We start from the raw sequence: 16284 nt of genomic DNA, 5'->3' as shown, positions 1-16284 counted from the left end.
CAGAGGTGCTAGCACTGTTGCTGATGGACTCGGCCTTGGCCAGCAGCAGACAGTCCGTCTTACAGCCAGCTGGCATTGGCTCTATTGGATATAGGGGAAGCTTCCAGCAGCTTCTCACAGAAGCCACCCCTGTAGCCTCCCCACTACCAAAATCTTGCCACGCAAACCCAATACATACACATTATGTTCTTCATATATTATCTAAAATTAAGAATATTTAGTACCTTATTTTTGTGGATAGATGTCTGTAATTAGTTTTCAGAGAATAGCCTTTGTATAAGAGCAACAGGATTTTTTTGGTATGTGTAATACAAAACAGTGCATCAGACTTAAATTCTACACGTATATTTATCATAGAACACAGCATGTGACTTTTGGTATGTGACATGCAGAACCTAACCTTTATTAGATTTTGTACACCTTTCATGAGTATGTTATTTCAAAATTAACAATTGTGTATTTATTTTTAGATGTTTATAAGAAAAATATCTCTTAGTAATGTTTAAAGAATTAGCACTTTGTTAAAAAATGAGTTTCTCACTGGTTTTGAAAAATACTCTAAAAAGTTACTAAAGTTAGAGTACTATTTTCTCAACAAGTGCTCCAGCCTTTTTATCAGGCCTTTGATGAATAGGTTATTGGATTGTTCAACAAATCAATACAGTTCAAAGAACAAAAGCAAGTAGTTTACATCTTGCAGGTATTGCAAAATTATGCACTTTGGTTAGGAAAGTATGTTTACAAAAGCCCCATGACTTTACTTTTTAGTAACATTATACATCAAAACAACAGTTGTGTAAAGATTATGTTAAAATAATGGGGTTTGTCATATTAATAGTTTGAAAAATGTGATATATATCCTCTGAAATTTTCAGTGGGCCTGATGTTCAGTATTAAATGACAGTCTGTGTAAATATACTGTCGTGGTTTAACCCCAGTCAGCAACTAAGCACCACGCAGCCATTCACTCACTCCCCCCCCGCCCCAGTGGGATGGGGGAAAAAATCAGGAAAAGAAGTAAAACTCGTGGGTTGAGATAAGAATGGTTTAATAGAACAGAAAAGAAGAAACTAATAATGATAATTATAACAATAATAAAGTGACAATAGTAATAATAAAAGGATTAGAATATAAAAGTGATGCACAATGCAATTGCTTACCACCCGCCGATTGACGCCAAGCAGCAATCCCCCCCTGCCCCCACTCCCCCAGCTTATATACTGGGCATGACGTCACATGGTATGGAATACCCCTTTGGCCAGTTTGGGTCAGCTGTCCTGGCTGTGTCCCCTCCCAGCTTCTTGTGCCCCTCCAGCCTTCTTGCTGGCTGGGCATCAGAAGCTGAAGAATCCTTGACTTTTGGCTAAACGTTACTTAGCAACAACTGAAAACATCAGTGTGTTATCAACATTCTTCTCGCACCTAACTCAAAAACATAGCACTATACCAGCTACTAGGAAGACAATTAACTCTATCCCAGCTGAAACCAGGACATACACATTCTGAAGTATCTTGGTAGACAGATAAAGCATAGAGGACTTCTTAAAACAGAAATGTCATGGTTCTATTTTGCAAAGGGTGAAATGAGGCAAGTGCAGAGGGGTGGTGTGAAGCCATAGGGTAGTTAGCTCTGTCCGGTGTGAACTAGTAGGAATGCAGCACACTTGGACATCAATTCAGGTGGTGTGTTAAAGCTATCACTGTCTTTTTTTTGATACAAATTAATGGTACATACAAGAAGAACACTGAACTAGGAAATCAAAGAAATAGCAGGTATGTTTTTGACCATGAATATATTAGCTTCTATTTTTAATGCTAGAAAAAAAAGATTAATTTGCCTTTAATGTACTGTCAGAACTGATTTTACTTTGAACGTCCACGTTTGCGTTTCTATCAGGTTACTAGTCAGTGTCTTCACCTTTAATATTGGTATAATTTAAGCGCCTCACAGAATATAGGAGTATGATATTACAGAATGGCTTTACAGGCCAAAGCCTGTGCAAATCAAACAACTCTGCAAAATCAATTAATCTGTGCTGCACACACTTATGTGGCTGGCAGGAGAGCAGGTTGCCATCGTGCTGTGAATTGTTTGCAGTGTTCCTGAACAAAAGATGTGCCGGCAGTAAGCTCTTCTCACCACACCTAGCGATGATAAGTTTGGACTTTAATGTGAAACTTGGCTCTTTCACCTGAAACTTAAATCATTGTACATATTATGGGACGCGTGTCTGAATTTAGAATGTTCCTGTGCAAGATAAAATTTGACCATACATATATGAATATATATATGAATATATGTGAAGTCATTAAGATTGCACCGTCCTCTGAAACTGTGAGCCTAGTAGGTTTATGTTCCATATTCTACAGCAACATATTTTTGAAGTATCTGCACTGACAAATGAGGTTAGTATCCTTTGTCAAGAGAGAAAAAAGTCTTTACATGTAATAAAACTTCATGTAATTTAAAATTAATGTATTTCTTCAAATTCACTTTTCACAAAAATAAGGTGAATTTCTTTTTTGTTTATGTTGCTGTAGTTTTTAATATTTTGGAAGAAGAGCCTGTTAAAAAAAGATTGAAGCAACAGTGAATGATTCAGGAAGACTAGTCAGAACAATGCTGGAAAAAGGGTTATGACATGAAATTAAACCCTAAAACTAGCTAATTCCTTTAAAAGGAATAAGAGGTTTTATGCATTCATAGAAAAATTATTCTGCATAAATTTAAGATTCTGTAGGATATTTTTCAACCCAGAAAATCTCCCTACCCCTTCCTCTATTTAATTTACTTACAGGAATTCTCCTATCCCATACTTGGTTTTACATGAGGAAAAAAAAACAGAGCAACTTAGTGTAATGGTGTGTGATTTCCAGAAACTTTGAAGACAGAAGACAATCAAATTCTCTTTCAGAATTTCCTTTAGGAAGTGTTTTGGGGAAATAAAACATACCCAGTTATTAAAAATAAAATTGCTCACTGAATTATGTACAAACATATAAACAAAAATAACATAAAATGAGAAATGTATTATAGATGTAATATTAATGAATGACAGTTATGTAATTTTTTTTCCAGGAAGTAGCCATTTCAAATATTTTTATTACATATATAATCACATTTTGCAGATTGTGGTACAATATTGGAGAGATTTTTAAAATTCCAGTAAAATATCTTATTGCTCATTCTATGATAAAATATTTCATTTTTTAAAGTTTCCCACCATATTTCCCATTATTGTGTTTCAGTTATTGGAATAAAAACCCACCACCCCATTTTTTCATCTAAAGTACTGTTTTTCTAAGGAATGTGAACATCTATCTGTTTTTTCAGTCACAGAGAGAAAAGCATGTTTGTGTTCTTGTTTCTTTCTGTTTCCTTCTTGAAAACCTAGAAGTTTCTGAAGTTCCCTTCAGAACACACTAGAAGGGAAGTGTTCTGTTCACTTTCTGAAGCAAACGTGATGGATGATCTGTCACAGGATATATGATATGACAGGAAGCCAGCTTAACAGCAGAAAAGTCTCATGAATACATTTGTCCATTTTGGTAGATGAATTTGTGAAAGTTAAGGTTGCAGAGGTACAGCTGGCTCTCCACTGCAGTAAATGGCAAAACCCACTTCCCCTTCGAGGGAGAGCTTTGTAACTGTTGCTGCTTAAATCAGTATTCAAAGCTAATTTTTTAAAAGTACTTTTTGCATGGGCCCGAACAAAGAGTGTTGATAACCACACTGGTGCTGACCGGTAGCTGCCACTTCTTGTTTTTAGAAATATGGAAGTCTTTACTCAGATTCTTTTTTTTTTAGTCAAATTCAAGTCACCATGCATTTTCAGTAATTTAACCCATGTTAAATAGTAGCTACACCACCAATAATTTTGGTCACAAGTGAATAAAGGACCATGTATACTATACTGAATGAGTAAAATCATGCTTCTGACCCAGAGGAGGGCAATCTAGCCCTAAAAAAAAAAAAAAAAGCTTAAAAAACCCCAATAAAACAAAATCAGAAGAGTGCACTGCTCTCATAAGGTTGGCTACTTGTGTTTGACACACCAGCACTGACTTACACAGCAAACCATCTTTAGTCTTTCATAGTTTAGAGGAAGACAGGATCGTTACAAGCCACCCCTTTTATAGAAGGAAATAAGACAATATCAGAAATTAAATTTTCCAAACTCCACTTCATACCCCACAGAAACTAGAGTTTATTCTTGCACCACTAAGATGTAAACAATTGAACTGGTACAAAAAAACCCCAAACCAACGGTGTGTACTCAAGTGTTTCTCCTTCTCACCAATAGCCCTGGTGGCTGCTTGTCACCAGATTAGATTGTGCTTTGCATTTAACTGGTGTTTTCTGTCACATCTTTAATCTTAATAAAAAATCTCAGTTATTTTAAGGTTAATGAAGTCAAAAGAAGGAAATTTTAACTGAAGGAGAAGATGAATGATAAATGTTATGTGCATGAAAACATTACAAATTTGTTAATTCTCCATAGAATATTTTATTAGCTTGAAATAGACCAAATATCTTGTTGCTAAAACTGAATTAAAATTCAAGTAGCTTATAATTATTTTTTTTGTTACTGTTCAGCTCTTGAATACTCACCCTTCTGGTTATATTGAGGAAAAAAGAAACTTTAATAAATGCTTTAAAATTAGAATTTAGAGAAAAACTTACTTGACTGAAAATGTAAAATAAGATACTTGAACTAGTAAATCTATCCAAGTATTTGCAATTACTTGTTTGACATTTGCAAGTGCCGAAAATAAGAATGTCTTCACAATGTCTCAGGATCCAAGAATAATCCATTCCTCAGCATGTCTAGTCTTGTCCCAAGAGATAAGCCAAACAGGTTCTCAAACTTCAATTTCATAAGGCAAAGACCATTATACTCCAACCAGCAAGGAAAGAAAATTGCTAGCTGCAGCTGTGGATCTCAGTGGCCTGGCTAAGAGAAAACCAGTAAGAACCAATCCAATTCACTCCAAAATTACTGTAGTAGGAATGAATATGTTATTAAATATTTGTACTCTGTTTTGTCTGACATAACTATACTGCCAGAAGCACAAACAACACAGATTTGCCCTTACTGTGACTCAGTATTCACTAATATGTTTTAACAAAAAAGAATTCCAGTACTTGCAGGTATTACTTTTAAGTTACTGAGGGAAAATCCCTCAATTACCAGTTAGGTATCACTGGGCACCTTGAACTTCTGTTACTGCAAGAACAGAGGGAAAAAAATGAACGTGATGTGCTTGCTGTTAAATGATCTTGCTGAAATGACCTGGGAAAGAGAAACATTTTAGACTTATTAATAATGTGCTGTATAGTTGTTTTTTTTAATATCCCAGATAAGCCTGCCATAATAGCTTACTAACTTCTACTAAAATAACAAACTTTTTCTTTTGTTTTCAGATACTGGATTTTGTGTGTCTTAGGTAGCTCACTATTTTCAGTATGTTAAAAACACAGTGATCGATTTTCACTTTAACATCTTTAGCTCGCCACAGGTTAATCATTGCATTGTTTAAATCAAAACACTCAGTACTGAGGGTTACTTACAACTTTGTGTATTTTATTAACCAAAATACCACATGAAGAGAAATAAATTACAAAAATTGAAATGAAATGGCTATGGTAATCTATTTAATAAATTAACTAAGACAAAATATTAAATATTTGTAAGAAACCAACCCCCAAATAGCAAAATATTTGACTTTAACTAGTAATATAAAAAGATAAATCTGATTCCTTCTGTATTTATCCTTCTAAGAGAATCAGTATTTTGTATATACTACTAATATGAACCATTAACTCAAGTCCGTGTTAAATTACAGTTCAGCTGGAAAGTTCTGGAAGGTCAACCAACATTTCAACCAGAAGTAATTCTATAACAAAAGAACAGAATTTAAACAGATTTCATTATTTTGCTTAAATTAAAAATTACAATACCACTATCACACAGTAAGTCAGGTGTCTGCCTTAGTCAGATGTGGTGAACAAAGCATGGAAAGCAACAAAGACTTTTTTGTAACAGCAAATACACTGAACAAACCCAGCAATCACATGCTTGCTACTCCATTTACAGGAAAACAAACTTGTTATGCTGAATTTTGATTATGCTTAATTAGTATATAGACTATGAAAAACTATCAAGCAGTGACTTAGTGTGAGGGCAACCTTAGTGTTTTGAGTCTCCAAAAGGTATGAAGAATCACAACATAAAATAAAAACAAAGGGCTCAGTTCTGCAAAGTAAGTATTTTTGCATCATCATGTTGATATTATGGAAGGGCAAAAAGTGCTTAGTGATTTCCAGCATTGCACTGCAGTCAAGTAACAAAACTCACAAAATATTATTTTAATTTATTATATTATTTTAATGAGGCCTAAGCCTCAAAGTGCTTTAAAAGAAATTAATTCCTGATTCCCCAGTGCCATTGTAACCTCTGAACAAATCTAATGGGGCAAAGTCATCTTAAAGAAAATGTTATGTTTCTGTCTGAAGATGTTTTATCGAGCAATATAAGTAACATGAACGTCATGAATATTTTCTCTCTTCTTTTTTCTCTGCTGGTTTGCCTGTCTGTGCGACAATGCTTCATGCAATGGTTTTTATATGCATGCAGGTTTACGATCTCCCCCATATAGAAAGTACAACAGGAAACTACGGTAGTAAAACTGTGGTGTGTGTGGCGTATGCTGGCACGGCACTGAAAAATACTTTAAATGCAAACCTCATCTACCTCAGGAAAAGGTCATAACAACTGTCGTTTTCAGTCAGTTATCTTAACATGAGTAAAAACTCCACTCACATAGACATCATTCAGTATCTTTTCAAAGGTTTTAGTTGGCTGCTCTATACAATGAATAAATGCTTAAAATTGACATAAAGACATCACCTTGTGCTGAGAGGCTGACCCTGGGTGAAGAGGAAACAGCAGACTCGAGCTGTGACCTTTGTACTGTCCCTTTCCCTTTTGTAACTCCCCTGAAGGAAGTGGCTGCTGTTGGCTCTGTTTTCCTCACTCGTGCTCCATGTACAGGACCACAATACTCAGTGAAACAATCTCTGGAGAATTTTCTTTTGGATGTTAAGGAAAGGAGACATTAAAAGATTTCTTAATTAAATTAAGCCAGCTTCACTGCAAGTGAAGGAATACAGGGCAAACTTTCTTTCTGAGGAAGGCAAGACAAAAAAGACTGAACACTTAATCCCTAGGAAGAGTTATGACAGAGGGTAATAAATTGCTGGATACATGTAAAAAAGTATCTGCCCTGAGTTCAGACAAAAAAAAAAAAAAATTCAGAGTACAATGACTGAAAAGTAACTTTTTTTACTCTTACACAGAATAAAACCAAAACATTTGGAAAGACAACTCTTCAGAACAAAACGAACTTCTCTAGTGAGCAGCACAGGTTTTCCAGTGGCCAGGGTGCTTGAACTTTTCCCAACCAAAGGATAATCAGCATCTTACCAGACTCCCCAAAAGACACACCAAATCAGCAACAGCACAGAACAGACTGCTCCCACCTTCCTCCAGACCACGAGTGCTATGATGCAGTGCTCCCTCTTACTCTGAGAAGCTGATGTTTGGATTGAGATGCTGCACACGCTGATTGGATTTGCCATGTCTGTATCAGCACACCGTCCTCCTCAGCACAGTGGAAAAGAAGGTGCTGATGAGTTACACTTTGCTTTTGCTTGCCCTCTGCCCCTTCATGGAGTGATGTTACTCAGTGAAATGTGCCTCTCTGGGCTTCTTGTGTCAGCCCTAACAGTTGGAATCTCTCCGCTGGAGGAGTGGCAAAGTAGGCTTTTTGTTCCTCTGAATACCTCTCCTTCACTTCAATTATGTCCCTGTAGCGGCCATCCTGCCAGTGGAAATTGAATAGCTCCAGCAACTCAATTCTTTTCTCCTCTGTGCTCACACAGTCAACAGGGGCAGACTGTTCCAGGAACGGTACCTGAATATCTGGGAACAGGAGGAGACCCCGGATAGCAAACCAGCCACCATACTTGGGATGGATACATACGCCATAGATCTTCTGGAAGAAAAAGAAGAAGGATCTAGGATGTCTCACTTTGTCTCTAGTAACCGTTAGAGTTCAACGCATCAAGCTTCGATGCAACTTCTCATACTCCTAGCCCTCTGTTGGAGTGCTAAACAGAGAACAAAGGAAAGCTCGAAGCATTGCATTTCATTCCCATTTTCCTGTGCCCACACACACCACCCTGTAATGTGAGGAGAGGTCCCTTTTTGAAAATCTAACACAGAAATTAACCACAGTGCAATTTTTTTTTTTTATGTATAATGCTCCAAGCAACAGGTCTTCTTTTACACTGAAATTTATCCTCCTGTCTAAGTAGCTTTAATAGATCAAAATATTCTTCTCCACGTATGCATCTCTCTACCACCCTGAAGAATCTTGGAAGCTTCTGATTCCTGGCCGAAACACTTTATGTATCTATATGTGATGTGGACTTTGTATTCTCCTACAGGAAGAACTAGTGAGTAAACAATAGTTGTAGGATTCACTAATTGCAGTTTAGTGGTTCTTCCCAGACTGTGTTTTTGCCTCACCTTTTTCTCCCAAGGATCAAGTTTCACATCCTTCCTTTGGTAGTAATATGCAGCTCCAGCAACATGGGCAGCTGTCTGCGCCAAGAACTTGGGCTTTCGGCTTGGCAGAATCTCGTAATCAAAGATGACATCCACCTTTTGGTCAGGGAATTTCTGGGAAAATTAAAAAACATCAGACCAGGTTCATGGAAAAAGATTTGCTGCTACAGAAGTGCTGGATGCTAGCAAATCAGGCACATGTGAAGCCTGCAGATTTCCACATCCTGCTGAAATCCATCAGCACGCTTGTGGCCTTCGGTTTTCAAACTATGACTGTAAAGCACTCTACACAGCTGCAGGTTGTAATGGCAAAGAGACAGAATATGCAAGTAAAGCAAGTCGACAGCCTGTTGATGTTCTTGCCATCATGAATAATGCTTTACCTTTCTAAAGAGCAAAGGCAGGAACCTGGAAGGCTTTGTCTACTGCTCAACCCACCTGGTTATATGCCACAGTAGTAAAAGGAATTGGTATTTCAGGTTCTTACCTCCTTCACACGTGATAAATGATGAGAAACACACTGATCCACAGGATCCCTGATTATTTTTAACCGTTCTTTGTTCACAAAAGGTTTAAGGGCTTTGTCAAACATTGAAGGCGTGCTGAGGACCACGAAGGCCAGTGTGTCATCTGAGTAGGGGAGATGAAAGCCTGGCTGGAGAATAGCATTGTACCATCCAACCTTTGGCAAAGAAAAACAAATCTCCATTAGAACAGGGACACCACTCTTTTGCTAGTGGGCATGCAGGAATTTAAAAAAGCGGGAAGAAGTGTAGCCACCTTCATTTGCAACTCAGGCAGCCTGCCTAGTGCCTTCTGTTCACACCAAGTTGTTTTGCATACTGTGATTTACAGTTTCTGGGAGCTGTACTGTGAGCTGTATGTGAGAGATAAGAATCATCCACTGCATTCAGCTCCAGACTGCCCTTTATCCAGCTCTGCTCAGAAACTAGAGGGAAGTATGATGTTTACATTTAGATAAAGCTTTTACAGTTTTTTTTTTCCTCATCTTTATCCAGAAAGAAACTGGTACTTCTGTGTTGCTCATGTGACAAGTTGCATTGTTTATTTCTTCAGCAGGAAACTTATGTGTGGAAACGAAGGATGTGAAGCTCCTAGCAGTGCTAAAATCCCCCAGAACTTTCAGCTGTAGTGTGTGGATTGTGACACAGCCACATTTTGACATTTGTTTCCAGGGCTGGATATGCTAAAACACAGTCCAGAAATGAGGGATCAATCCAGGACAGCAGGAAGACGTGACCAGGGGGACAGGGCTCAGACCAGCAACTGCCAAGCAGGAGGAGGTAATGGCCGAAAACCCCTGCACTCCACTACTGATGTATTGCACAGTAACAACAGTCCTTTTATAGGTTATGACAACTCCCACTCTCCCGGGATGCTACAAAGACCAGGTCTAACATTCAGAGAGATGTCAAGTAATGTAACTTTAATATTTAGCCTGAAAATGCAAATACTGGTCACTTCTAAATACCAGTGAAATGAATCTGAAAGTGACTGCAGGCAGACCTGCCCATATGGAAACACAGAATGAAAACTAAGTTTACTATAAAGATACATTCTTTTATCAACCCCAAACTTTAATCAGTTTTGTGGCTCTTGTTTAAGATGCTGAATCAAGATGTTACAGGAAATTACAGAGGTGTGAAACCAAGGTTTGCCAGTTTCCCAGTATTCATCAGTCAATGCACCAGGGCTAGCTGTACAAGAATTAAATCTAGAAAGAGATACAGTGCTATAAGGTTTCCCTCTGGTAGCTATAGTATTTTTGATCTGGGTCCTGCCCCTAATTCTGCTGCTGTGTTTTGGGAAAGCAGCGTTAAATTCTTCTCCAAATTCTGGAGGTTTCACTTCGCTCAGCACCTCGTTCCCTTTTACTTTCTGTTGGATCAAGAACATAGCAGGAAATACACGTATTTCAGGTCACAAATACAACATTCCCCAAGGAAGGGAAGGTCATGCTTATTGGAGATTGATTTGTATTTGCTTGTAGATTTGTATTTGATGTTGCAAATGGATTTACTGCAGATTGTCCCTGGGGTGCGCAAAGAAGGAACCTCCAAGTTTTGGTGGAAACCCAGTGCATACAGTTCAAGACGGGACAGCGGAAGAGGCTGCCTCACCTGCAAGGGAGAGACCCCCTTCAGCGGGTGGAACGAGCTGGGTGCCAGCAGGCCATTTACAAACGGAGGAGGTAGTCTGCACTTTAACGTACAGGCGTCTCTACGTTTAGATTAAAACGTAAGCTTGCTTAGAGGACTGTGCTCCCTGCGCGTCCAGAGGTGCCTTTATGTAATTCTCCTGACCTTGCCGGACTGGGACCAACACAAAGGACGCGAGCAAACCTCTAGCCGGGCTGGTGCTCCGCCGGTGCCAAGGCACGTCGATAACCTTCACCCGCTGCACCGGGCGGGCTGACCAGACCTCTCACGCTTGCTCACCCACCCGCGCTAGCAGCCGCGCAACACGGCTCCTCAGGAGCGCTGCCAGCCCCCCAGCCCGCGAACTGCCGCGCCCGGGCCCCGGTGAGCAGAGGGGAGCTCCCCATTCCCCCGGGGCAACGGCCGCCCCGCTCGCCGGCCCCGCCGCGGGGGGGTGCCGTCTCCAGCCCGCAGCCGCTCGGAGACGGGTGGCTTCATCCCTGAGCTGGGCCTGCGGGGCGGAGCGGCCGCCGCCGCCGCCGCCGCTCGGGGAGGCAGTGCCGCCTGCCGTCGGCCGCGAGCGGAGCACGGGGGCTCGTCCTGTCTGAGGAGGCGGCCCGGGCGGGGCTGGAAGCGGGAGGCGGGAACCGGGCGGCGGCGCCGCCTCCCCCCCCCCCAACCCGACCCAGCCGGGGCCGCCGGGGGAAGCAAAGGGCCGGCCCTCCCCGGGAGCACTCGGTCCGGCACCGCTCCCCTCCGCCGCCGCGGGGGTCACCGCCGGTTCCGGGCACCGCCACCGTCCCGCGTTCCCTCCCACCTCGGGAACAGTGACGTCACTCCGCCTGACGTCACCGCGGGAGACGTCACGGCGCGCCCCGCGTGACGTCAGTACCTTGAAGGCGTGCACCTCGAAGCCCAAGGGGCCCAGGGCGCCGCGGAGCCGCTCCGCCACGCGCCCCTCCATGCCGCCCGCCGCGCGGGGCATCACGGGAAGGGTAGTCTTGACAGCCCCCGGGCCGCGCGCGGGGCGCCATGGGAGGAGGCACGGCTGGACACCCCCCTCCCCAACCACATCGCCGCGTCTCCGAGGAGACGGCCCGCCGCCCGCGCAAGGCACCCTGGGATTTGTAGTGCGCGCCTCCCCGCGCTCCGCGCCAGCCCGCCGGCGGGGACTCCATGTCCCAGCGGGCTCCGCGCGCAGGGCAGGGGGCGGTGCCTCCCGGGGCCTGTGCGGCGTGAGGGGCGGCCCCCGGCTCCCGTCCGGCGGCGGGGCCGGCTGGGCGGTCGTCCCGAGGGAGTCCGCGTTACTTTCCCCCGTCCCGGGGCGGCGGGGGAGGCTCCGGGGAGCGGGCTGCAGGAGCAAGGCGGCGGAGCGGTGGCGGTCCTGCCGGTCCTGCCGGCAGGGTGTTGCGGAGCGGTGGTTGCTCCGCTGGTTGTCGCCCGGTAGCTGCCGGTGAACTCCTGCTGTCCCCGTGTAGCGCACTGCTCCCGTGGCGGATCGGTGCTTGGGCTGATAATCTCGGCAGAGGGCTGCCGCTTCTAGCGGCTGCGTGTGGTTGTGTAGCTGGAGTGGGAAAGGGAAGGATTTCGGTACCTCGACACGCGCCCCGGCCGGTTCCCACGCTGCCGGCCGAGACAAGTTTAACGGTGCGGCAGGCCCGGGTGGGCTCCTTCCTTCACAGCCCCGGCTAACGTCTCTTGCTCTTGATGTGCGGTGGGTTTGCCGCTTGGCAGACTAGGCCCTGGGAACGCTGCGACGGCAGAGTGCCCGCCTGGCACCCAGCAGCCGTGTCGTACCTGCGTGCGTCTCCCATGCCGCGGCAAGGCAACAGCGGAGCTAGCAGCCGTCCCAAACCGAGGGGATTTGAGGGCTCTGGTGAGATCACCTCTCTGTTAAGAGCAAGTTTTCCTGGCATAGTTGCACAGTGTGCCCGTCTGTGCTATACCACTCTGTATTGCGCATATTTTTCTTTCATCACACACCGAAAGCCCCACCTTCCTGTGTGGGTGGACGTTGCTCACTAAAATAGTTTGCAAGGCCTCTGCTGATAATCCTTTATCCTTCCCCATCTGAAAGTATGTGTTATTTGCAGCTTCCCTATTCCCTACCAACACATTTGCCACATTGGAGACCAAGCCTCAGATTTGGATCTCCTTACCCTAATCTTTATAGCAGCTTAACATAATCTTTATAGTTCTTGTGCAACATTCTCCAGCCATTAGTCCTGAGTTTTATGAAGTGTCAGGACATCAGATCTGCGAGTTCTGGGGACAGAACTACTTCAGATATGCAAAATTTTTTGTGGAGTTCCCGTATATCTTCTAGAACCCTGAGAGTTGTTTCTTACTGTATCCATGCCCTCTGTAGGAGGAGGGCGGAAGGGTCCCATCGGTCTTGTTTAGAATTAAGGTTTGTTCTCTCCAGGTCTCTCTGCATTCTAGCTTCTGAAGTCAAACCAGCCTACTAACTATGTTCTTTCCTGGACTGAGTTATTCTCATACAAAATCTGTTTTTGCCCATCCGCTCAGATCATTGAATCGCTCGCTCAGTCTGTGAATTGACTAAAGCAGGGGAAAGAGCTCCAGCAGGAGCAGATCAATAAGCTAGAAGGTAGTGAAGGTAAAGGCACTGGAACTGAAGCACTGATGGTTACAGGAGCCTCTTACACAGATCACTTCTTGTCTATGTTGCTGAAGTTCTGTTGAAGAAACAACAGGCTGTGAGTGTAGCCTGGCACAATGTAGCTCCATCTCTGTGCTAAACAAGTGAGGACAGACAAAGTGTTGGATACAAGGCAGAAAGGGCTTTTTGAACCTTTCATTTCTTCCTTTGCCTTTTCTTTAGTGATCTAAAAACCTGAGAAGCACCTTTGCTTCCCAGGACAGAAAATGGACAGTGGAAAACAAAGTTGAAGTGATTTCCTAGACTAAGCTTGGTCTAGAGCCAGGTATCCTCACATGGAGTCTTTTGCTGAAACCCTTGTGATGCACAATGTTTAGTCAGCTGGCCAAGTTGCCTTTGAGGGTAGTTAGTTCAAATATTTGAATTCTTAATGTGCCTCTTGCCTGTTTTTCTGTCTGAATATAGTGGTCCAGGAAGACAGGGTTTCTGTGGTCTGCTGAGCATACAGCATAGTGGCAGAGGGGAATTCTTGGGCTACTGCTGTACTCTGCCTGTGTCAAAGATTGGTATGGGACTGAACCTTGAAACCATCTTACTGGGTGTTCCTTGATCCTATTCTTATCAATTCTGTCCCAGCAACTGAAGAGCTAGGCTGGGACCTTAACACCTCCTGCCTTTCCTGTTTGCTGTTACAGAGGATGCTCAGTGATTGTAGAACAGCACTTAGAGCAGCTTGGAGGCCTTGCCAAGGAGGACAGAGGAGTTGAGAGGCGAATGCCATAACTAGCAACAGCAAGTGCTTCACGAGGAGTATGAAGATTGTACAGCTTTTTTCTATCCCAGTGCCAACAGTCCACAAGAAATAAATGAGATCTCAGTGCTAAGACCTTTGTAGATTCAGGATTGGTGCAGGGGAGGTACTGGAGGAAAATGTAACTTTCCCCACTTCTTTAAGTGGTGAAAAACTGCTGTGACAAAATGATGAACGTGTGAGGAAAGAGTTGGAGCAACTGCAGCATAAAGTCAGTGAGTGGTGGTGTGTTCTGTTCCTCATGTGGTCTGAACTCTGATTCTGCACAGGACAACCTGTTGCTGCCCAAGTGGTCTAGCAGAAACAGCCCCCGGTGGGAAGCACTGTGATGTTCGTTATAGTTGAGGATCTCTGTTCAGGAAAATGAAACCAGGCAACACTGCTGAACAGGCAGCACTGGAGGAGAAGTAAAGAATACACAGGGCTGGCAAGCTGTGACTCTGTGCTGTGCTCTGGGAGAGCTGTGGGAGGAGAACATGCATGGGGCTTGCCTGCAGCCTCTGAATCCACCCTTTGCCTTGGGAGAGATGTGGGTGGATATAGTTCTGTAAGGTTTTGCTTGGCAATAGAGGGATGGAAAATCAGGTGCAGAACATAGTTTAGCCGTGGCCTTTTTCTTGGTCTGTGCGAGGTCAAGTTGCTTTACTGCACAGGTCAACAAGAGGAAAAAACTATTGAACGAAATGCCTGCAACTGGTTAAATTAAGAGAACTCAATGTTGACACTGCAAGGTGGGCTGCTTTATAGTCACACCTCTTCCATCCAAAATCTGGCACTGGATGATTTGATGGCCTGTGGCAGACCTACTGTTGGAATGATCAATCTTTGCTACTGGGATCTGTGGAGGAGAACTGAGTGTTGAAACTGATGTACGAAGAGTTTACTGTGAATAAACTCTGGGTTTCAGCCAGACTGAAAAATGCTGTTGCTGCCTGGAACAGAGGAATTATTTTTATTAAATATTGTAGCACCACTAGAAGGCTTTGATCGAGACAGCCAGTGTGCAAGGTGCTCTGCAGTCACCTTTCCTGCCTCACAGTCTTGCTGAAACAGCAAGAAGCAGCCTTCCTGTTCCAGTGTGGAATGATGGAGGGCAGTTAGAAAGGTATCTTCAAAATATGTATAAGTGGGGGAAAAGATAGTGTTTGTATGTATTCTGATGTAACAGGTCCTACTGCAGCCAGAATGAAATTGATAATTTTTTTAGTTGTTGCAGAAGTAGATGACCTTTGCAACAGGGAGAATCAGAAAAGACTTGATGGGAGAAGAATAGGGAATGGACCGAGCTGGGGGGTAAGGGTTGAAATGAGAGTAAGGCTAAAAACTGGCCTATATCTTTTGCACCAAGCAGCATGTTACCATTCTTCTGGAAACCTCCTGATGCAGGAGGATACTTGCACAGCCAGGGCTTGTAATCTGCTTCTTAAGGGGAGGTGGAAGCATGCTTTCAACTTCTCTGTAGAGTAAGGTGATCACTGTGGGCAAAACACTGCTGTTCTACCTGCACCAAAACTTTAATTCCTGCTGAGGAGGGCTAGCATGAAGAAGAGGTTACAGATGATGCCAGGTAGGGTGCCATCGTGATCTGAACTCAGAAGCATATAAAGAAACCGAGTGTTACTTTTGGTGCTGGAAACATGAAGTGTTCACCAATGGTGGCATGTTGTATGTCCAGCTCTTTTTTAATGCTGTTGCGGTGGATCAGAGGCTGCCTCTGGGAAATGCTTGGAAGTAATTGTCCCCTCTTTCTCAGGTGCTAGATCTGCTGAGCAGCCACAAAGCACGCTCTTACAGTTTAGACAAACTCAGGATGGAAGTGGGGAGCACCTAACAGAAGCTTGGCCACATCAGGATACACCTTCAGGGAGTTTGGGGGTTGCCCGGGTCTGTGCATGCTACATAAGAGCTGCTGCAGGGACAAGTGCAGCTCTTGGGGTTCAAGGGGAGTAACTGCCTGGGAGCTGCAGGAGCGTGTCACAGGAGGGTGCTGTTGGCCGGTGGCTGTTCAGAGCTCTGCAGGACAGCTCTTACTGTTGCAGCTTGCTTTCACAGGGGCTG

General features: G+C 43.6%; 1 protein-coding gene and 1 long non-coding RNA gene across 5 annotated transcripts; one reads left to right on the top strand and one right to left on the bottom strand.

The window, feature by feature from the left end:
- Positions 1–5498: 5498 nt before the first annotated feature.
- Positions 5499–11828, bottom strand: MMACHC (metabolism of cobalamin associated C). Of its 4 annotated transcripts, none has more exons than XM_030034201.2 (5): positions 11685–11828; positions 9121–9315; positions 8595–8747; positions 7978–8058; positions 5499–5898 (listed from the first exon to the last, which is right to left on the bottom strand). In XM_030034201.2, exons 1-5 carry the CDS (start codon positions 11775–11777, stop codon positions 5842–5844), a joined length of 579 nt encoding a protein of 192 aa, XP_029890061.1. In that variant the 5' UTR covers positions 11778–11828; the 3' UTR covers positions 5499–5841. The 4 variants fall into 4 exon arrangements, with proteins under 4 accessions (XP_029890061.1, XP_040983879.1, XP_029890060.1 ...); XM_041127945.1 differs by having other exon boundaries at positions 5500–7884; positions 11685–11827; XM_030034200.2 differs by having other exon boundaries at positions 5501–8058; positions 11685–11822.
- Positions 9603–10905, top strand: LOC115349658. The gene is made up of 2 exons (XR_003926181.1): positions 9603–9937; positions 10680–10905. It is a non-coding gene; the product is annotated as an uncharacterized LOC115349658 (long non-coding RNA).
- Positions 11829–16284: the final 4456 nt, after the last annotated feature.

Source organism: Aquila chrysaetos, chromosome 12, assembly GCF_900496995.4.
Source record: "Aquila chrysaetos chrysaetos chromosome 12, bAquChr1.4, whole genome shotgun sequence".
Lineage (NCBI taxonomy): Eukaryota > Metazoa > Chordata > Aves > Accipitriformes > Accipitridae > Aquila > Aquila chrysaetos.
The sequence above is the reverse complement of the archived record's forward strand: the minus strand, read 5'-3'. Positions and strand labels throughout refer to the sequence as shown.